At 45.6% G+C, this 22,352-nt stretch overlaps 1 protein-coding gene across 15 annotated transcripts in view; it reads left to right on the top strand.

Moving 5' to 3' along the window:
- Positions 1-22,352, top strand: part of CADM1 (cell adhesion molecule 1) — a 171,607-nt gene that overhangs the window by 137,063 nt on the left and 12,192 nt on the right. For 4 of the 15 annotated variants that reach the window (XM_069787877.1, XM_069787876.1, XM_069787880.1 and 1 more), the window contains exons 7-10: positions 275-447; positions 4,475-4,546; positions 15,184-15,216; positions 21,241-21,294. In XM_069787877.1, the coding sequence (XP_069643978.1) occupies positions 275-447; positions 4,475-4,546; positions 15,184-15,216; positions 21,241-21,294 (332 nt within the window). The remainder of the gene's footprint in view (positions 1-274; positions 448-4,474; positions 4,547-15,183; positions 15,217-21,240; positions 21,295-22,352) is intronic. The other 11 variants (XM_069787881.1, XM_069787878.1, XM_069787884.1 and 8 more) reach the window with 6 other exon arrangements.

Genomic DNA, 22,352 nt, shown 5'->3' with positions numbered 1-22,352 from the left:
AAGCGAATGATTAACCACTAATGACCTTTCTTCCTGCTTGCATCAGTGTTTTCCGAAAATTTAAGGTCTGGATACAGTTTCCTGTTGGGTTAAAATAAAGTTAAATTGAGGAAGCCTGACAGCATCTGGGCTTGAGTAGTGCAAAAAAGTATGTGTTATTTCTTTACAGTTTTTCTTGGTTTGGGCTTTCTGTCTGTGGATGAACTATTGAAGATGCCATCTTTACCATAGGAAAATAGTAATGTGCTTGTTTCTTTTTCTCCCTCCTCTGTAGGCCTACGGACATGAGGTGGTTAAGAGTAGATGATGAGATGCCTCAACACGTTGTAGTGTCTGGTTCAAACCTTCTCATTAGTAACCTAAACAAAACAGATAATGGTACATACCGCTGTGAGGCTTCAAACGCGGTGGGGAAATCACATGCGGATTACATGCTGTTTGTATACGGTACGTGAGAAAAACCACCGTTCTTCTAGACTCATTTACACATAATTGCAACATACCGCGCTCTGAAAGCTTTGACAGAACTTAACGTTTTGCTTAACGCAAGATTTACAGAGAGCTCCCAACACGTCTACGTTATACCGGGCTGGGGTAGGGGCTGGAAAACCATTTCTTTTGCTTCTGTAACTCTCGGTGTCGTGCATCGGGTGCAGAGCCTATTCCAGTGTCCGGTGAGCTCCTTCCTCCGGAGTTGTGCTTGTGGGCTTGCCGCGGCACTCACGTGCTGTCAGGTGAAGCCCAAGGAAAAGCCAGAGCAGGGACACAGGGAGAACTGTGAAGTTCTCTGGCCTGACAGTTCTCCTAGGACTTCTCCGATAATTCCTTTTCCTTTTTGTAATAGCTTCTCAAGTGTCTTCAGCAATGGGCTGGGGCTGGGGGTGGGGGGCGGATTCCCAGTCTTTCGTTAGCAAGTTAAATTACCGAAGAATCAGCCAGCATCCCCAGATAGTTACAAACCAGTAAATAAACTGGAGGAATGAGATGCCTTAAGCCTATCTGTGGCGGCTGAGCAGATACTAAAACATGCCTCAGCATCTTTTTAAAGCGCTATTAAGTACCTACTTTAATTCGTCCGTTCCTCTGCATTATTTTGCCATTGCTTTAAACCTTGTGCTCCTTTCACGAGGCGTTGCATATAATGAAGATTCAGTAGGCACTTCAAGAGTGATCCCCCAGTTTAATTATGAGCAATTCCCTTGGGCTGCGTATTTAAACTTTATCCGTTAAGAGTGGTTATTGCGTGGCTGGGCTGAGCTCGTGGTGGGTATTGCCTGTTACTCGGATGGGACAGTAACGTGCTTTGGTTTGAAGTTCATTCCATGCATCAGCCGCTTGAAGCTCTGCAGTCCAAATTCTCTTGTACTTGCTCTGATCCAGACAAATAGTTGAGAACCTCATCTCGCCTGTCCAAATGCCGCTTGCACATGAGTGATTTTAAGCCCAGTCTTAGAAACTTGCCCTAAGGCTGAAGATAATAGCAAAGCTACAGCTTTGAGCTGAAATTGAAGTCATCTACCACATCATACGGGTAGTTTTCTAGTGCCTACAGCTCCAAAAGACTCCAGTTTACAAAATGAAGTCAGATACGCATTTATGATGGAATAATTGGTATGCTCATGGTATAAAAAAATACCTCATTTACATCCATGTTTAGAGAAACAACTAACATTGTGGAGAATAAAGAAGTTGAAATAGGGCACAGGCAGTTCCCCATGAGCTTAAAACTTGGGGAATCCTACTGCCATAAAGCAGTTGTAGATGAGGTGGTTTCCTTCCTCGTATAGTTTTAGGTACCTCTTTTGGCCCAAGTGACCACTAGATGAACCCTCACCAATGTTAGTGACCTGGGATTTAGAGCTTGTAGCAACTCTTGCACTTGTTAGTTATTCTGCGTTTTGGATGTGGGCGAGAACTAGACCACACAGGACTTGTGCAGTGCTGTTCCCCCTCAGGATTAAATCCATGGGAGGAGACCTGAGCCAGTATTATTTGAAAGCAGATGTGGGTTCCCAGGGGATGTAAACCTGTGGACTCTAGTTCAGGCATCCAGCAGACATTTTAGCCACTTTTCGTGGTCTGTCAGGAGCTCGTGGGCAGATAATGGTTTTACATCCCATCACGTCCAGTTTCTGCACGTTCGGGAGCGTCCTGGTAGGATCTGGCACTCTGGACGGCATAAAGAATCCTTTTAACCCTGAATTTCAAAAGGAGAAGTCCAGAGCTGTTGGTGTGGAGGAAGCAGTTGGGCTGTGGCGTCACCTGAAGCCTTTGGGTACAGAACCTAACTCGAGCTGTCGCTGAAGGCAAGTTCCACTGCATGCCCAGAGTGTGCTGGTCTTGCCTCACTCGTCAATGGCAAGCATTTACGTCTCCAGCCCCTGCCACCTTTCCCCACTACAAGACAGCAAATATTAGAGGCACCACTGGAATCCATGTCCTTGCAGACACGTCTCTGTAGGCGTAGTGTGAAAGTTGGTGGGAGGATGTGCCTCGCTGCTTGTCCTCTGCCTCACTGCCGACGGGGCCAGCTCTCACCGCTTGTCGGTGCAGAGCTCCCGCAAATCACGTTAACTTGGGAACTGGGGGAATTACAGACACTCCACACCTGAGGTGTCATCGGGGAGCAGCGGTAGCCACAGCAGAGCCGTGGTCTGGCACACCTCCTCAAGAGGCAGGGCTGGTGTAGTCCCCATACCAAAGGCATACCCATGCAGTTAAATGGTTTTACGTGCAAATGGCTTCCAGCAGCCAGGGCTTGCAAAATAACTGCTGCTGAGCTGTGCTTAACACACCTTCCTCTGCTGCGCACATGGTATAAGGATGTCTAAGTGAATTGGCACATTCCGAAGGCATGTTCATTTTTAAAATTCGTTCATGCTTTTCCTCCCCGTGGCAGTGGGCAGACACGTTTGCTAGAAACTTCCAGTGCAATTAGCACACAATATTTTATTTTGCTTTTATCGAGGAAGAGTCTGCTGCATGGCATCATCCCCATGCAGTTTGGTGAAAGGCCAAGGACTTTCTTCCCGTGGTTCTGCTGTGCTTCAGCTGTTTCAGTCTCCACTGCTCCTGGGGAAACAAATGTATTAGGAGTGGGTAAGGAGTGCCCTCTCGTAAGTGTAGGGACTGGGATGCTTCGGATGTAGGGGAAGGACAATAACCGCTTATAATATAACTGCAAATAAGTGCTGCACAGCGAAGCGAACTCCGAAGTAATGTTTCTTAACTTTTGGGAAGTTGTATGGAATATAATAAAGGTGCAGCATATAATTAAAGTTCAGATGTCTTAATTAGGGAATCTGAGAGAGCTCGCTTGGAGATAAAAGAGTAGCAGATGTGTTGGTGATGAAAAGTTGACATGCTGTAGAGAAATCCTAAAATCAAAAGCCCATGAAATGTTTCATGCTCTATTATTGCCGAATGAATCCCTAGTTCAAAGTCTTCCCAACTACTTAGCGCATTCAGTTTGATCATCTGGGCATTGATACATATTTTTTCTTTTACATCTTCTCATATCTACCTTCTCCTGCCCAATAATTTTGATGAGGATGTGCCCCTGTACGTAACATACATGCTGTGAAAAGCAGCAGCGGTTTGAGTCTCAACAGATCATGTATGTCCGAGAAATGGTTATCAGTCACAAAGAGAAACATCACCATATCCGTGTTTCTCATTACCACTGCCCTAGTAGCAAAACCAAGAACATTCAGCTGAAATGGTCAGAAAAATACTGACCTTTTTTTTAATTAAAAGATCTTGGTGAAATTCTTCATACCTTGAAATTTATATTAAGTAACAATGTTCTCATTTCCTTCTATTATTACTATCTTTGAAGTAGTTTTTACATCCTGCTGCCATGTATTCATAGGGGAAGAATAGCGAAGTGAACAGCTCTGGGAAGAAAGTGAGATATATTCATGTGCTGTTGATATTTAGCCTGTTATGCACAGCAGAGCCACTCACACAAACCTCCCACCTGGATTTTCAAATGTATATGTAGAACACCAACAAAGCACCACCGTGTCTCTCTTTGTACATGTAAACTGTTCGTTTTGTCATGAAAAGCGTGCAGTTTATTTTTCTTATGCCTCTCCCATTCCATTTCTCTCTCTCTCATTGACTAATTTATGCTGGGTTTTGTTTATTTTTTTAATTTATTTTGTTTTAGCATTGTAGAAGGCAAAAAGGGGGGAGAGTTTTGGGGCCAGATTCTCCAGCTAGAGTAAGGCTGTGCACAGCTCCCAAGACGTGGGTTGAGCTCGAAGCCATGTCCAGCTGCTGAGGATCTGGCCCACTGTCCTTAAAGCCAGCTGGGCAGTCACCATCTGGTTTTAGAGGAGGAAAGGCATCCGACAGCCGTGCTGCTTCTTAGCGTCCTTGTTTTTCTCTGATCACAATTGACCGCTGTTGTGTTCTGCTTGTTTTTTCTTAATTTGCTTTTTTATTATTTTCCTTTTTATATTTTATCCAGATCCCCCCACAACTATCCCTCCTCCCACAACAACCACCACCACTACCACCACCATCCCTACCACCATCACAGGTATGGTACCTTCATAACCATTGGAAATGTCCTGAATGTTTATTGTCTTTTATGTATGTAAGCAGAGCATGAAGCCTGGGGAAAAACAACAATCACTTGCATATATTTTTTTTCTCAAATACGCCCACCATACAGCGCGAGTCCTGGTCCAGCAGTTCGACGAGTTGGACAGTCCTTACTGCAGATGTTTCCGAAACGTGGGAATTGCCATGGCAGAAAAAGCTATCAGTTCAGTTACTGGTGGCTAATATTGGGTACTTTCCACCGAAGTCTACAAACAGCCTTAGAGCTCACGTAATACGGGCAGTTGGTTCGGCCTCAACCCCCTCAGTATCAATTTCTGAGCAATTTGTATGCAGAAGCAGGACATTTGGTCTTCAGTAACTTAATTCACCTCCTGTGACTTAAGATGCTTTTTTCTCATGCCTAGGTGTTTGTTCTCTCTCTGTGGTAAGCCCTCTACCTCCCTCTCCCAGAAAACTGAATTCCACCAGTCTTTTTTTATTGAGTCGAACACCATCTGTAGGACCCTTTTTGAGGAGCTGGCTTTTAGCATTTTGAGTTTTTCCCTGTCTTGCGGGAAAAGGTGAATAAAAACAGCCAGCTGATCACGAGACTCCTCTCTCTTTTACACACATTTGTCATGCTTCCTCACTAGACCGGACTCTCTCCACTCATAAGGAAGGCCTTTCTGATTTTTTGTAATCATTTGCATTGTCATTTTTCTGATCTTTTCTATTTCAACTGCTGCTTTTGCTTTTGCTTGCCTTTTTTTTTTTTTTTTTTTGAGGTAGAGGTGACAAGCCGAAGGTGAGAACGGACCATTGAATAGCTAATGGCATAATGTTTATTGTTGCTGTAAACCATCCCCTGTGTAAATGCCTTCACATTTTATTTGCTTTTATGAAGTTGCTCAGCTGACTCTAACTGTCCTGCTCGGGGTGTTTTGTGGCTTCTTTCCTTCTGAGGTTTTTGCAACCAAGTCAGACTCCACTGGCATGGACAAGCAATCGAAGCCTTTCTCCCAACGTGCCTTAATGCGCACTGCGTGTGCGCTGTCTGCCATCCACCATCGTGTTGTCCAGACGTTGCCATTCTCCGTCTTCCTCTTTCCAGGTGGTTATCAATAAAACCGAACTCCAGGCACCCAAGTTTGGATGCTTGAGATGCTCTACCATGAACGCTTCCCCATTTTGCGGTTTGATCGCTTTATTTCAATTCTGTTTTTAATTTCTTAACTTAACCAGCTTTCATTTCAGAGTAGGTTTCAGGCTTTGTCAAAGTCTCCTTAAGAGCCGTTTGCAGAGAAACTCGGTCCCGTGTGTCTCGGTGTAAATGGACACGCATACAGTTTTCTTTTGTTTTACGGTAATTTGTTAATGCTTTCAGTGAATTTGGGAAGGCTAAAAGGAAGAATTTGTCTTGATGCTCCATAGATCCCGTTAAGTTTACGTCGGTGCCTGCCAATAGGAATGACTGTCCTTTTCCCGGGAACTGGATCATCATCAGCCTGTTGTTTGCGGGATTGCCCTAGGACTGGCTTCCAAAGCGTGCACGCTATCCTCACCTGCCATTTCAGGCTCCAAAGCAGTGGTTGTTCATAACAAATAGCAGTTTTGTTGTTTGCTCTTCCGCTGCAAGCATTGCAACTAGTGAATTTTCAGTAGCCTCTGGGCTTCTAGGCTCTCCTCCGCAGTAGTTTCCTAGCTTTTTCATACTAAAAATAAGGAAGGGAGGCGGGTGGTTCTTAAAGTCAGAAATGGCTATCACCAGGCCCCCTGTCCGAGCTGGTTTCAGGTGCAGCTATGGTCTGGCTGCTGCTGTTGTGTTGCCCGGGTTTGGTAGTGGCCCCAGCAGGCTTTGTGCCTCGCTGATGAGTCGGTGATACCCAGGAGTTGCTCAACACCCCCACAGCTACAGCTGGGCAGTGATCCTCGAGGCCGTGGCTCTAGCTGTAAGAAATCACTGTTGAAGTCCTCCTGTGGGTTTGCTTTGAACGTGGAGATGAAGGGGTGATGATGGTCTTCCGGGAAGGGAGGACCTTCTGGCGTGGCATTTTCCCAGCTGTTTCTCCTCCGTAACTTTCCATCGGAGCAAACCATTGGCCTGAGGATTAGCACGGCACTTTGTGAGGGTGCTGCACTGGGGGGAGGTACGACTGCACTGAGAAAAGATTAGACGCACACAAAGATGTGTTGACCGGCAGCTCTTGTGCAAGCAGAATTGTGGGTTGCTCTTTTTATCAGCCTAGGAGAAGTCCCTTGGGATCAGGAGTGTGTGGCTGTCCTATGTTTTTCTCTCAGCTTTGTTTGCAATGATGGCAGATCTGAAGCTCAAAGCTTGCTGACATCCTCTTGGCAAAACCTGGGTGGGTCTCCATTGCCTCCTTGACGCCTTTCACCGATTCAAGCAGTTACCACTTACGGAAAGTTGGAAGAAGATTAGTTTGTGCCAATAAGAGAAATGTTTATAATCTTCCCTGACGTCGACCGAATGCTGAGTCTTCTTGATGTGAGTCTCCACATCTTCGGCCCACAAGTTTGGTGTGCTTTTCCCACAAAGGACAGCGGAGGCTTCGCCTCCCTTCTTTGTGCAGAGCCACGCATGTGTATGTTTTCCAGGCAGCAAGCAGGCAGTATGAAGCAGCAGAAACTTTTTCTCTTCAATAGCTAAGAGACTTGGTAGCTGGAAAAAATTAGGTCAAATTAACATAATCTCTAGAATTACATAGCATAGTAGTGTTGAAACACTTTTTAAAGCCTCAAGAGACAATCGATACCTTAATTCCCGTAATCACCAAAACGTTGAAATACTCTTCTAGTGTGACATAAGTGCTTTGGTAGCAGACGGGGTGTTTCTTGTCTCCACTGGCAGGCGGGGTGTGAGTCGTCTGCCGGCCAGCCGCGTTGAAAACCATTCCTTAGGATGAGGGGGACTTCATATTATTTTATTTTGCCTTTTCCCCCTACTTCTTGTATAAGAGTGGCCTGGTTCATGTCCCCTGAAACCACAGAGTAGTTCTGATGAACAATTGTCTTGCTTTAATTTTAAAAAAAAAAAAAAGGAGGAGAGGGAGGCCTGCACTGAAACAGTTTCTGTGTTCAAACTCGGGTTGTAGGTATGCCATCATCTCTAGCAGCTGCCCCTAGAAAATTATATTCTTGGAAGCAGTCCTTTTGAGTTACGGGAGATAACTTATTCTGGATTCATTTTCCCCTACTAAGACTATCCAGCAGAATGATCTCAGAGGGCTGCATTTGCTACTCCACGTGCCTGGTAAGTTACTCCTTTTGTGCAGGTTCCAATGACGGTCATCTTTCTTCCCTGCTTACGCGCAGTATTTCTACTCTACGTGTGTTCTGACGTGACACGTAAATGCGATCCTGTCCCAAAGAGTTTATCTGTGAGCGGTAATAGACGCTGCTCAGCAAATATGAGCCAGATCAGTAGGTGCAGCAAATGGGGAGAGGACAGGGAATGCGATGTGCAGGTGTATGAGGGAGCACGGTCGTTACTTCCCCCGCTAGCAGGGTGCAGTGTGCTCCCCCATGCGCTCCCAGTCCCTCCCCAAACCCACCCAAGTCCATGCCTGGAGCGAAGGGTCCCTTTTTCGGCCCCTCTTGCTTGACACATCCCAACCCTGTATCGCTGCTGCCGTAGGCTTGACCTACAAAGGCACACTGAGCCGATAAAGCGGTTTTACAGCAGGGAGGTTTGGGGGAAGCTCTCTGAAAAGCTAACCTGCTGCTTTTTTCCAGAAGGAAAAGCTGAACAGTGGTAAAGTTTCCAAAACAGCACGACCTTTAAAGCTTTTCCTCTGTCACTGTTGCTTTGCTTCAGTGTAGGTGCTTGAAAAGATTTTCTGCATGACAGTTTGATCTTTTTCTTGTATCCTCCAACTGCATTGATATTCCGACCATCCTTTGGCGTTTCAGCTGTTATCGCTGGCAAGCCCTTTTTTATCAGTTCAAATTGTCCTTGTGGCTTTGTTCATTAAGATGTACAATATGATACAGCAGAGCAAACTGCATAATTTGAATTACCCCTAGAGTCGTTGCTTGAAATGCTGCTTTTGGACAGCTGTTGTTTCCTGGGAGATAAAGGTTCTTAATAATAGCAAAGCCCTCATCTTTGGGCACAGTGCAGAGTGGAGCATTTTAGCCTGCCTTTTCAGGCATCGTTTTGCTGCCTTCTGGTCTTGCTTAGCACATACACCTCCGCGCCCCGGGATCTACAGTATTGTTTGTACATGCAAATTTGCATTTATCACACTTACGCTGCAGATGGATCACGCAGGTGTCTTGGCAACAGTTTCGGTGGAGACCTGGGGGTGCAACGCGCGTGCATGTTACCAGTATTTCAAGGCTTGCATTGAATGTTACTGATTCTGCAAAGCCCCCGCTGTCCATCCTGCAGCAGTATTAACGGCAAGCTGGCAGATACCACCACAGCCTCTCTTTAATGCCATTTTAGACCCTATTTTAAAGCCCACGAGTCCCTTAGAGTATGGGGGGGGGGGGGGGGGTCGAGGGAGCTGAAACATTGCAGGCAGCAGTTTTTAGCTTCAGAATTCCCAGAGATGCTGGAGCCTCCCCAACAAACTCAGCTGGAAGGCCCCAAGCCTGTGTTGTGGAAACACCCTCTGTTCCTTCTTGAGGCCGGAGATTTTTATGAGCAGGAGTAAGCAAGCTCTGTTTGACTTGGCGGTGTTCGGAAGTCAGCGAGCCCCAGAGCTGTTCATTGATGCCAAGTCCGAATACCACATCTCGACTGGGGCCACAGAGCAGCCGAGCTCTCTTTTCGCCCAAGTGGCCAAGTGCTGCCATGCCAGTGCTGGACGAGGGTGAATGGCTTTGAGTCAGCTGGGCAAAGGCTGGCTGGGTGCCAGCTCTGGGTGCTCCGTGAAAAAACACAGTTTTGCGCCATCTTAGCTACCTAAGAAATAATAATGCATGGACCTGTGAAGTCTTTGAGAAGAAATAGCGTAGCAGGTTTTCAAAGCCTGGATTCACACACCAGAAAACTTCCTCAAAGGAAGGAAAATGATGATTTTATCCTCAGTAGAAGTTTGTTCTTTTCTGATTACAGCTGGTTGTGTGAAGACCTACGTTGCATGGGGTTTATTCCAACAGTAATCCAAAAAGGCAGTGGGCGGGAAGAATGCAATAACAGTCATTCTTTGCTCAAATTACCTTGCAGTAGGTTTGTGGGAGGTGAAGAGGCAGCGTGGGGATTACTCAAGTACAGATGCACCAGCAGAATCGCAGGCTGCGCAGCTCATTGGGTGCGGTTGCTTGTGAAGGTTACTGCTGGTGGTGGTGGTGGTGGTCACATGCAGCTTAATCCCACGTAGGAAATGGGTTCGTTCCCAGTCAAATCAGACAGTGGTGGTCCACTACCACCTGGCCATCAGGGTTCTTTCATAGCTTTCTCTCCCCACTTTTCGAGCAGCCCTTTGGAGATGCCCATGCAGCAAAAGGGGAGATGGGCAGGTCAGCAGGAGCCACTGGGCACTCCTGGTTTGCTGCCAGCTTGCAGCGTGTCCAGGTGCTTGATGCTACCATGCAGGGACTCAGCCCAGTGATTTGTTCCCCCAAATTATTTATTATTTAACTTTTGCTTTCCATTGAAGCTTCTGCATGTCCCTGGTAAAATGTCAAGTCAATTTAAAGATGATACGGCACTCTTCTGACATTTCCGTCCAGGATGTGACCGCATTAAAGGGAATAAGAGAAGACAGACTAGCTGACAGGCCTGTTACAGAAAATAAAATGAAATAAAATTCAGCCTTTTAGTACCGTGTCCGGTCAGTAGCAGACACGGTACTGTCACGTCTCCTGTTACTGGTGGCAAGGCAGCATAAGCGGAGCAGAAACCCTCATTTTGCTAGGCAGAAAACATGTACATTCAGGAGAGCAAGGGCAGAGACAGCCAGGCAGAGGACCTGTCCCCTCTCGGGCGACACGGGCTGGCTGGGGGTAGAGCACCAAAGGGGTCAGGGCTTGCATGGGGCTCATACGATGCCGGCCAGCGTGGCGGGCCACCATCTGAACCCATGGTCTTTTTGGTTTCGGCAGAGCAGTGGGAGCAAACGCCGCTGCCTGCACAGTGTGGTTTTGGCTTCTGCATGAAACTCGGGGCAGGTATGACGTTCACAAGGTTGGGATTTAAATAAAACCCAAATCCTCGCAGATCTTTATGGAGAAATGTCAAAAGGCGTAGCCAGAGCCGCAGCGCTCATTTCGGAATATTTTCGTTCTTGTCACATGCAACTTCCATACAGATTGTGATTATTTCTGTGAAACATCTGGTCTGCAAATCAAACTGTCTCTGGGGTGCATTGCAACACGCCTGTACACAAAAGCTTTCAGCGCAAGTTAGAATCACTTTACAGAGGATCATCATAGAGTATCATAATGCAAAGTACATTTTCATCCGTTCTTCCGAGGAGCATTTAGCAAGGGAGAGGCTTGCTGTGCTTTTGCGCTTGGCGTGTTTTTTGAGCAACTTTGCCCCTCGGACCGCTGTTGGCAGTGTTACTGGAATGTAAGCTCTCTGCTGATGTCCAGCAGGTGTTTGTTCAGTGGGAATGATGGGATTTTTGTAGTGCTTTTTACTAGTCTTAAGGACCTGAAACAAAGCTGAAATCCTGTTTCTAATACTGCATGCTGGTCCCTGTTGAAACAGCAGCATGAAGGAATTTATGCTCGCCCTGGTCAGTAGATGTGAAGTAGTCTGGAAAACCAGGAAGAATAAGAGCTCCACAAGTCAGATCGGCTTTTGTTTTCAGTCCAGAAAGCAATTTAAAAAGTGATATATTGAATGGATATCTGTACTTATTAATACCTCTTTAAATTTAAAAAAAAAAAGTGTATTTTGCCGTTATTTTGATGATGTGCTGTTGTAATTCTCTTTACAATAGCTGCGTGTTTCTAAGCTCCAGTGTATTGTGTTTCTGTAAGGCTGCAGCACTGCAGCTCGAGCATTCAAGTCGGTGAATTTAATTTTGCTGCTGGGGTTTTAATATTCTGCCATCGTGCTTGTTCTGTTTGAGGCTGTGGACTAATTATGGACCAGTTTAAAGGGCCCAGTCTGTCACACTCTGCAAACAGTTTGAAGTTGGACAGAATCCATTTGAAAAAATGAGGAGGCTTAGCAATGGAGCTCGTAACTCAAGTAAATGTTGCCCAGATGCCTTCACATAGTAATTTTATAAATATGTGTATATATGTGTCTGAGTGTGTGTGTGCACGCGCACTCTTGTGTAGCTACCTAAGGAAGTGGTGAGTGCCTAAAACTTGGGTGTTGTTCGAGTTTTCTTAGCTGGCAGATAGCACCATCTGTATTGCGAGACGATGTGCCTTAGTGTCTTCATTCGAGAGCTGGCCAAATTAAACTCTCTTCTTATGACAGATGCTAAAAAGAAATCACAAGTGAGAGAGAAGTGCAGCTTTACAGAGGGTAATGGTTCCTTTCTTGGATACCTTCTTTAATTATAAACCAGTCTTCTGGTGAATTTATGTACAAGTAGATTTCAAAAGACCGTTGCATTGCTTTACTTTTCCCCATACAGCACATTTTGTTGTGTTACTGATTAGAATCAGGAAGAGAAGCCTTTATCTTAAGATGGAAACTACCACGTTGAGCCTCTTTGTTTATGTGCTTTCTACCTCCTCTGCTTTCCCGCGTCCTGTAAACAGCTCTCTTTTCAGCGCGAACTTACGGTTTTAAATGATAAACATCAGCTTTGTGGGATTGGGTGATCTTTAAGGTCCCTTCCAACCCAAACCATTCTATGATTCTATGACAGCGTGACTGCTCTTCATCCCTATGGCTCAGGACCCAGAATGGTGATTTTTGGTGATGGCAAAGCCTTTCATTGGCTTCATTCAACCTTAGTTAAGCCAGAAGCATATCAAGGACTTTCTTGTTGGTCCCTATTTGAGGAGAAGAGATGATTTTCCTTCTAGGACGTGGGGCAGAAGCCTAATCTCCAGGGTGCCATATGTTTGGTCTGGTGTATAAACGTGGCTATTCTTGGAGGTACAATAGAAGTCAATGGCACATACCTGGAATACAGGAAAGCACGTTTAAAGTTAGCCAGTCCGTCTTAAAATTAGAGGTTGTCTTAGCAGCATCATTGCAGGGCCGGGGCTGTTCCTTTCTACGTCAGGCAGAACAGCAGTGGAGTCTGGTGTACGCAGTTTTATGTGGATTCATTAATTTTGTACCGAAGCAGCAGTGACAATTTTTCTCTCCTTTGCCATGCAACCGCTGTAGTAGTGTGCCTGTGTCGAGGGGCATTCGTTGCTTTACTTTAATGTGAGATTATTCCTCTTCGGAGCACTGTGTGTATACAATCCTTCTTCTCAAAGAAGACTCTGGGATTGAAAAGGACTTCCAGAAAACTCATTCTAAACTTTAACTGGTCTGTGTTTCCTATTGCAACCATCCAAACCATTTGCTAATCATAACTTTGTCATTCCAGCTGCAGCCAACATGTTGTTTGACGTGGATATTTGTTCGCACTTACAACCGCTTGAGAACTTTATTTTTTGTAACCTGTTGGTCTCTGTCCCCAGACGGGGAAGCGAGATGCACTGTCCAGTTTGCACTGTTTCTTGACTAATATCTCTTCCAGCACGTGAATACAAGTTTGCTTTCAGCAGATTCTCTATTTAGTGTCAAAGCTGACGTAACTTTTTTTGTTTCAGGAAGACAGTAAATTGAAACTATTTATAGATGCCAAGATGCTATCTCAGGAATTAATACTCAGTCTTACAACCCTCTCTAAACAACGACTTTCCCCCCACCTTCACCACCATTTTCCCCTTCACCATTTGCTTGGTTAAAACGAGGCATCGTTTGGGGATCGCTGCCCGAAAACAAAGAAAAGCCCCGCTTTCGTTCTCCCTTTTGCTTTGGAAGGCTTCCCTTGCAGCCTCTACCAGAGCTCCCAGCAGGAGAACAAGTGTGAGCGCCTTTAAGCATGCGTTAGATTTGATTGCCAAGATGAGAACAGTCGATGTTGGCAGTGGCAACAGGCTAATGACGGCTTGATAATCTGTTACACCAATCTCGGTGCAGTTTGTTAAATTGTGTAGGGTTTATTTGTTTTGCTTTCATAATTAAAGCATGTAGACCTTGTATCTGTAAGTATTGTGTATTCCTTGTATGATTCTTGTCTTCACTGGTGCTTCAGAAATTCAGGCCTGGGCTGTCCTCAGCTAAATTGCAAAGGAGCGGGTCCTCCTTTTTCCACTGCTGTCTCTGAATATGCAGGAGGACTACCTGTCCTAGGGTTCTCCGGACAGCATGTTAATGAGGGGAAACGCCAATGTCAATTGTCTGTCATTGCCACAAAACTCAAGCTCCAGGCTGGTTTGCAGAAATACGCAGAGTAAAGCACTTCTCTACACTCACTCATACAATTTTATTCATTTAAACATTGCCTGCATCGAACCAAGGAGGGTTGTGCAAAACCTGGGCTTTGCTGTTGGCTCGAGGGGGTCGGCAGGGATTTGCAGAGTTACAGTTATGTGGTGAGGAGCCAGCCTGCTAAAGCAAACAACCAATGTCACCAAATACATAGAACCAGTTGAAAAGTAAATGTGTTTCAATTGCTAAATAAGCCAGTAATTTGCGTAGTGTGAATAAATACAATTTAGAGCGGTTGGCTTAGAGGAAGTAACACAGGACACTGTCAGAAAAAGCCTTCAGATTTGGGTCAGTCTTTACAACTGCCTGTTGCAAACACCTGTGAAGAGAGGAAGCATCTCTCCGTCGGCAAGGCAGCAACCGCCAAGAAATTTTCAGCGGTACATGATACATATGGAGTAAAGTCAGCTTCAGACTGACGACCAAAAATGTCCAGTGTATTTTAATTGCCCGTAAGCATTAGCCAGTTAACTGTTGCGGTGGAGGGACTGGTAATGTCTGTCTGCATTTGCCAATTCTAGAACAAGGTTTTTTACGCTGAAAGAACCGTGCATCTTACAGGTGCGTGGTTCAGTGTAGCTGAGGCAGAGGGCCACTCATGCCTTCAGTGCTAGGTGTGAGGTTTCTAGCAGTCTCCTCAATTTTAGCATTTGTCTGCTGCCTCTGAAATGGTCTGGGTTCAGAGGCTGTGCTGTCTACTGACGTGCTGGGAGGTTCCCTGCATTGAATGAAGGAGGAGAAGAGGTGGGAATGAATTGGGCCCTGGCCCCTAGCGCTTTGGTGAAGGCAATGTTTGAATGCATAAAAACGTTTGCCAACACTTTTCCAAGTGTTGGCTCTTTGTCCTGGTCTTGAGCTTCTGTTTTGGTCCCTGCCAACTAAAGCGTTGGTGTCGGTGTTCTCCCCTGTCTCCTGTTCCCCTGACTTTGCAACCACCAGTAATTGTTCTGGCAAGGTCCTGGAAAAAGAAAAATTTACTGTTTTCCTCAGGCTCATAGCTTTTGAACTGGAGGCATGTCTTCTAAACAGTGCAACTCACTTCAAATGCTTTTTGCCTTTCATTTGATTATTGCTTGTCACGCAATGTTCTTTGAAAGCTTGCTCATATATTATCTGTTCCATTTTTTCCATTTTCCCTTTTTTTGCATGCTGTTCCTCCTGTTTCTTCCCTTCCTCCAATCCTCTGTTCCCGTGTGTAGACACAACGGCGACGACAGAACCGGCAGTTCACGGTTGGTATCACATTCCTGTTTATCTTATTTCTCAGCGCTGCTGAGTGGCAAGACAAGCCTGGGAAGGGGAAGCAAAAAAGGGAAATGTAGTCTTCAAGGGAAAAACATGTTTCAGGTGGACTGGTCTCATAAATATAACATCATTTTTAAGGCTGGAAAGTCTGTCTGGTCTTGTCATTTCTGTTGTGAGCTCCACAGCTGGTTGTTCCAGTGCCAGGCAAGCACCGATCCCCCAAGGCCCGTGGAAACATGTACAAGCAGTGCCGAGGAAGCGAGCGATTCTCCACTCATCTTGATTACCGGGGTAATCGCTTCACGCATGAAAAAGAAATCCGGCTTTTGAAAACAGGAATTCAAATTTAATTTTTTTGAGCTGCTTGAAATCTTGAGCGTTTTTCTTTCATTTTAAGTTTATAAGACAGCACGTCCAGCAGGTCCGCCGGTGTGGGGCAGCGTTTGGTATTCCGGGGATGCTCCACAGAGGAGCACTCGCCCCGGAGGTCAGCAGTGAAGTTGGCGTTATTACACTGCAGAAGGAGATTTGGAAAACAAATAGCAACACTTTCCTGTCAGCATAGCAGTCTAGCAAACTAACCCTTCTCATCTGCTCAAGGCAGCCTAGCTAACAGCTTGACAGCTTCCTTAGCTTCCTACATTTTCGAAGCAAGCCCAAATAGTCGCTTCAGGCTGGAAGTTGAGCATACCGGGTTTTGGCACCAGCTCACTTCTCAGCTAAAGAACCAAAACCTCTGACAATTTTCATTAAGGCTAATCCATATTTGAGTTCGCTATTTTAGTTTCTTTTAATGCTGAGAAATCAACTGTTTCTTTTGTTGACAGAAATCCGTAATGCACAACCACCTCTTTTTCCTGCCTCCTCCCAATGAGGCCTATGTTGGGCAGTGATGGAGGGACGACTGAGTAAAGTGACGGTTAGGCAGTGCTGCCCTGTATCAAGTGGAGGGACATGCAGTTCTTGTCCCAAATAACTTACATACTTGGATGTGTTTCCCCACTTGACATAACCATTGGAAGCCTTCAGGCATACTGCTGTTTTCTATACATTGCCGATCCCCCTACGTCTGTTTAATATCAAGATTCAACATCGGTAATTTTGTAGTTACTGCAACGGAAGTCATGGCAAGGTAATAAAAGTCCAAGAGACGTCTCATCCTGCACTACGGTAACACTCATGAAAGTCAGGTGAAGGCAAAATGTTAATCACCCTGTTGTTAAGCTGTGGGGAAAGCCTCGAAGAGCTGACTCTGAAGATGGTAGCACAGTTTAATTCCCTGCAGGTCTGCTCAGTTGCGCTCACTCAGGTGGTAAGGGTCCGACTGCTCCTTCAAAGTACCAGCCTGGCGCTTCGCTTTCTTAGAAGTGGTCTGAGAGCGGTCAGGAAAGTCAGGAGAGATGCGGGGCTCAGCCTGAAAGGAAGCCAGGCGCCATCCCCCTTCCACTCTCTTAGCCCCGTGATTCTGGTCGTAGCGAGCACTTTGCACCACGCAGCTGTGGTTGCAAGGTGTCCCACTTTAGCAGCACTTTGAGACAGAGTAGAGGGAGAGTCTTCAGCACTACTCCAATTTGGCCAAAATACTCTGCCTTTAGTATTAGAATTTGCCGAGAAAAGGTAGATGTATTCAGGCAAAAGAATAGTGGCCTCTGCGGTATCAGAAAATAGTACCATCTTTTCCCATTTTTCTCAGACAGCCCTAGAAATGCACAGGTACGGATGTTGATCCCTAAATTTGGGAAAGATCAGGCAGCCATGGCACTGACATGACTTCTGACGTCACTTCTAGATGTCTTGGTGAGCCTTATCTGATGCCCAGCTTGGGTTAATCTCTGATGTGAAGGTAAGCTGGGAAGGCTCAGCACCATCACTGAAGGCAGAGCTGTGGCGCAGCGTGGGTGATGCAGAAGGGGATGCGCAGCCCCTTTCTTTAATGCAATTCCCGATGGCTTTCATCATTTTTACTTGTATTGGGGAAAGCCACAAAAAGCATGTTTTTAACTCGAGGACTACCTCCCTCCGTGGGGGAGGACTGCTGCTGCGAGGAGATTGACAGCTGAAATGACAAGCCATCGCAGTCAGACGAGCTGCCGCAAACTTTCCTGCCTTAAAACCCAGCTGGTTTGTTCTGAAGTCCCCTGCGCTTGCCCTTGTGGGGTGCTTTTCCTGTGAAGACTCTGGGGTTTCTTTCCAAGCTTGTGTTGCTGGAGTGTGTATGGAGTATACCAGGTGTTTCTGTATGTTGGCCATTTGTTTTTACCAATGTCCGATGGGAGTGAGCATGTCTGTGAATGACTAGAAATGCATGGGCATGAACTACAGCCAAATGGATTTTCTCCAAAAACAATTTTAAATGAATTGGGGGAAGGAAAAAAAACCAAACAAACAAACAAAAAAGCAAACAAAAAAAAACAACAAAAAAAAACCAAAAAGAGATTGATAGCAAAGAAAACAAAATGTAAGGCTAGTGTGGAACCAGCACAATACTTCAATCGGGGAAAGGATTTTTGAGTCATTTAATTTTTTGGAGTGTATCCTAGAGGACTGGGGGGGGGGGGGGGGAAGGAGTCCTGTATGTGTGTGCATGTCAAAGCGGTAGCAAAGCCCCTGCCATTCCTGTTTCCTTCTGGAATGGAGTTGACGGCAGCGATGCATGAGTGACTTAAAGCACGAACATTGTTAACTCTTTTGTTGAAAAATGAGAGCTTAACTGTAAATTTTCTGATGCCCTTTCTCCTTTCTCTGCACTGTTCATTGCCAGAACTCCAATAACAGCATGGTCATGGCCGGCAGGAAGGCTTGTGCTTCTGCTGCACCGCACTAAGCCGGGTTTACCGAGCTTAAGCCCTCCTTCCCTCTCATTTTGCCCTTCATGGTGTCAGGGTGCCAGCGGGGCTGAAATCACAGTTCCCTGCCTATTTGCAGCTGAAATACGGGCAGACCTTGGTGGAGCCAGGAGAGTAATGTCTCTGAGAGTCTGCCACTGCTCAACCTGGAAAGAAAGCACTTTTTCTGCAATGCCCTTCCTTTTCTTCTTTCCTGCCCCTCTCCCCCTCAAAATTGACGTACCAAGTTTTTAATTTCCCAGCTGCCACTACTCCTCGGCCAGCTGGGGAGCTCAGCCTTTGTAGGGCTGCTACCCCTGGGGGAACCCTTTGGGTGAGATGCCTGGCTCGCATTTTGCCCCCTGCACAAGCAGGACATGTATAAGCAGCCATGACCTTATACATGACGGTCTTCTGCTACAGCAAAAGCCATGACTTAATTTCACCACTTCTTCTCAAATTTTGACCCCGCCCTGTTGTAAGCAAAGAGCATTAAATAGCTCCCAAATGCTTTTTCAAGACCACGGGCAATGCCCCTTGCGAGGAGTGACGCTTGCTGCGTAGCTGTCTTTGGGCAGCCCTGTATGTATGTACATGCGCTCGGCGATGGGGAAGCTCAGAGCTGCTTTTCAGCTCCCCCACCGAGGCAGAAAGAAGGCGCTGCTGCCTCAGCACAGGCAGAATTCCTGCTTGTCCTCATGAAAAGGTAGGGTGAAAAAAATCTCTTCTGAAGCTGGCAAAGCAGGAAGTCTGGAGTGAAGGTTAAAATAAGGAAAACATCCCAGTCGTGAATGAAGAGTGACAAGAAAATGCCTTGCCCGTAATATAGCAGGTAAATTATTTTATAAGCTGGAAATTCTTCCCTGAAGGCCCATATGAATTTTTAATTGCAGCCTTAGCAGGGTTTTGTACGAGAACATTTAACACTACCATGTTAAGCTCTTGTTGCTTTTTCCGATAGCGCTCAGTCTCCGAAAAGGGGTTTTACTTGGCTGAAGCAAAAAGCTGAGCCGTGCCAGAGCACTCCTCGGCTTGCAGATCTCGCCAAATGCGACAGCGTAGAAGGAAAAAGCCTCAGTACTTTCTGCACTGAAATTATCAAGCAGCTTTGCCTGTCCCACTGCCTTTTTTTCTTTTGAAAATGCCCTACTTAAAAATGCACCTAGTAGTAGAAACATTCCTAAATATATTTTACAGATCCAGTCCTTGGGGCAGTTGAATAAAACATCACAAAGCTCTCTGCACCTGTCTCTGTGCAGCGCCGCAGAGTACGCAGCATAAGGCCAAATCCCTAATTGGTTATTTACAGCTTGATAGGAAAGAGAAATTGTCTTTTCCTTAAAAAATGGAGGTAGCTCCGGAAGCAGTACAAAGCAGCGCTCCGGTGATAGAAATCTCTCACTAACCAGTGTGCTGGTGTCGTTGTTTAACCCACTTGGGTCAGGCTGCAGGAGAGGTGGCTCGGCTTGCTGGGTGCACCCTCTCAAGATTTATTATTTGCCAGGGAAATGATAGGCGAGTGAAAAGTTAGCTTTCATTTATTGAACAGGACTTGCGGCAGACTGAATTCATTCTGATCAGAAGTGAAAAGAAGGGGCTTTAATAGCTGATATGAAAGTTTAATGAGAAAAATCAAGAAGTAATCTATCATGTATTTAAAATGCCTCACAACAGATTTTAATACTGTTCAGTGGCATTTCGAAGTATACCAGATGCAGGTAGACACGGAGTTGTCGAATTGTTAAATTTTCTTTTGAAAAAGACTTTTTTTGCTTCATAAAAAATGCAACGTTGCCCTTTTTCATTATTGAGAAAATGTAGTTCCTCTTAAGTGAAAGGGAAGGCTCTACAGAAGCAATTTCAGAGAGATAAAAGTTGAATGGCTCCTCTTCCGAGCCCAGGTTTGCATGTCCAATGCTTCTGTGAGTCAACTGTAATTATATTGATATATTGTATTATAGGAAAAAAGGGGGAATCCCTGAAATCCGAGAGCGGCGCACAAACAAAAGTCTTGCCACTAATCTAAAGGGCTTCCCGCTTCAGAAGATAATTCCGACTGTAGCTTCCAGGTGACTTGATATATTTAAAAAACAGTCACTGAAAATTACTTTTATTTTGAAGGAGCGGCATTATAGATATATACATATGTGTTGCTCGCTGCTTTCCAATGGGGGACAGCCTGTACATCGACTATACTGCATTACGATCTTTGCTGTTTAAAAGAAAGTCAGCATTTTTACCAGCCTGCGAGCTTACAATGCCAGGTTTCCAAATGACCGGTGATGGTGGTGTATCTTCATGGGATTTTTTTTTTTTTCCCCTTCGATAATGCACTTGCTTTAGCAGCCAGCAGCAAGAGTAAGTTATCGCAAGTACCAGCCTTGAATAGCAATGCTGTACTATCCCTCATTTAAATAGCTCAATCTCTGTGACCTCCAGACACCGTTTTGCCCTGTAGCCTGTGCTGAGAAGTTCACTCAACTAGACGCATTGCCCTCCTTTGGACCCCTCAATGTTTTCTCAAACTCTCAAACAAAATAGGAAATAACAGCTTGACACACAGCATTGGCTGCCTTCTGTGGCCACGAGAACATGTCTCGCCTAACTGCTTTATCAGCTTTGAGGATAGATACTTTTTCCATAAATGCATCAAACTTGGGAAAATTAGAAAAACAGTTTTTGTCTGATTTTTTTGCAGAAGATACAGCCCGCAGTCTGCACGTACAGATGCCTTACAGTTTTGAAATGTGATCCGCAATATTCGCTACTTGATAAATTGCCGGGCTTGTCAACATGACCAAAAAACAGATTGAACTTTGGAAAATTGGAAGAAAATTTTACATTGCTCTGTGTATACAGAACCGAAATCAAACTGGGCTAAATTGGGAAGTTGCCCCCCGGTGACTAAAAGACAGAGTTTGGGGGTCTTTGCATGCTGTTATGAATGAGTGATTTTGATTCCATGTTTTGTGTGCCAACAGTGTAGACTGAGGAATGTTTCTGTCTGTAATAAAGGAAATCATTGCAATTCTGTCATACAAGTTACTCTGCCCAAACCGGCAGACGGGGGCAAGTGATTGACGCATTATTTTTTTCCCCCCAAGAAATTCATCCTCAGTTCTTAAGTGTGCTGTTTTTTGTCACTCGAGAAACGCAGAGAAAAATGAGTTTGTTTTTACTTGTAAGGCTTTACTCAGTTGCCCAATTCGGCAGAGGAGCTGGACTATGGGGATCTCTCAGGTAAGGGCTAGTACATAGGTAAACCACTGCTCTTCTACGCTAGATACTGGTTCCACTCTGATTTCTGCATCTTGGCCATGTTGCATTGTATAGTTGCTGTGACGTAGCCATTCCTCCAGTGCACGGTCTCGCAGCTTGGCTGTCCGCTGTTTTCTGTTGGGATTTTCCTCCCTTTTTTTTGATTTGGGCACCCATTTCTGCGTGGCACCCTTGAAAGCGGGGCTGGAGGTGTGCAGAGCGGCAAGACTTCCCATTTCAGGTTGCCTCCCAGCTGCTGTGCTGTAACTTTTTGAACACTAATTTGGAGACCAGTTGAGTTGAAACTTTATGTTTGTAAAACGCTCAGCTCTGGTGTATTGTGCGAAACCGTCTTTAAAAAACACACCCAGTGCTAAATCTCGGCTGCTTGGTGATTTCTCATAATACAAGCATCAAACTGGGGCTAAAAAGGAGGTAACTGCTTTATCAGCCGAGTCAAAACCAAGTAAATGGTTTGAACCTCTTTTCATCCACACTGGACTGGAAGTTACATAAATACATCCTTAGAGCTGGTCCTTGCAAATTACCGCTAATCCAGATTAAGAAATAAAAGCATCTTCGGCAGATGCAGTTGGTATATTCAAAACAGGGGTCCTGTCAGCGGTACAAGCATCGTCTAAACCTCTGATCTTCATGTTTTGCCACAGTGTTTCGAAGCGTTTTCAGAAATTCACTGGATTTTTTTTTTGTCTCCCGCTTCTCGGAGCATCTCCGCAGGCTCATTTTGCCCGCTGCGAGCGGTCTCCGAGGCCAAGTGCCGGCCGGCTGTATCGCACGGTAAAGATGCCCAGAGCGGGCAGCGCAGCAGGGACGGGCCCCGGCGCTTGGCTGTGGGGCAGGACCACCGTCCTCTGCCACCTCCTTGGCAAGAGCCCTGCCCCAGAGGGTTGTGGTCCAGCGCTGTTCCCTTTGGGGGTTTGAATATGGAGCAAACACTAACACCAAAAAAGCAAACCCCCGAGTCCTCAGCTCGTTCCGTAAAACGCTTGCCTTTTACCCCATCAAATCGGCAGCATCTC

This window comes from Haliaeetus albicilla, chromosome 7 (assembly GCF_947461875.1).
Source record: "Haliaeetus albicilla chromosome 7, bHalAlb1.1, whole genome shotgun sequence".
NCBI lineage: Eukaryota > Metazoa > Chordata > Aves > Accipitriformes > Accipitridae > Haliaeetus > Haliaeetus albicilla.
Note: the sequence above shows the minus strand (reverse complement) of the source record. Positions and strands in the feature narration are given on the sequence as shown.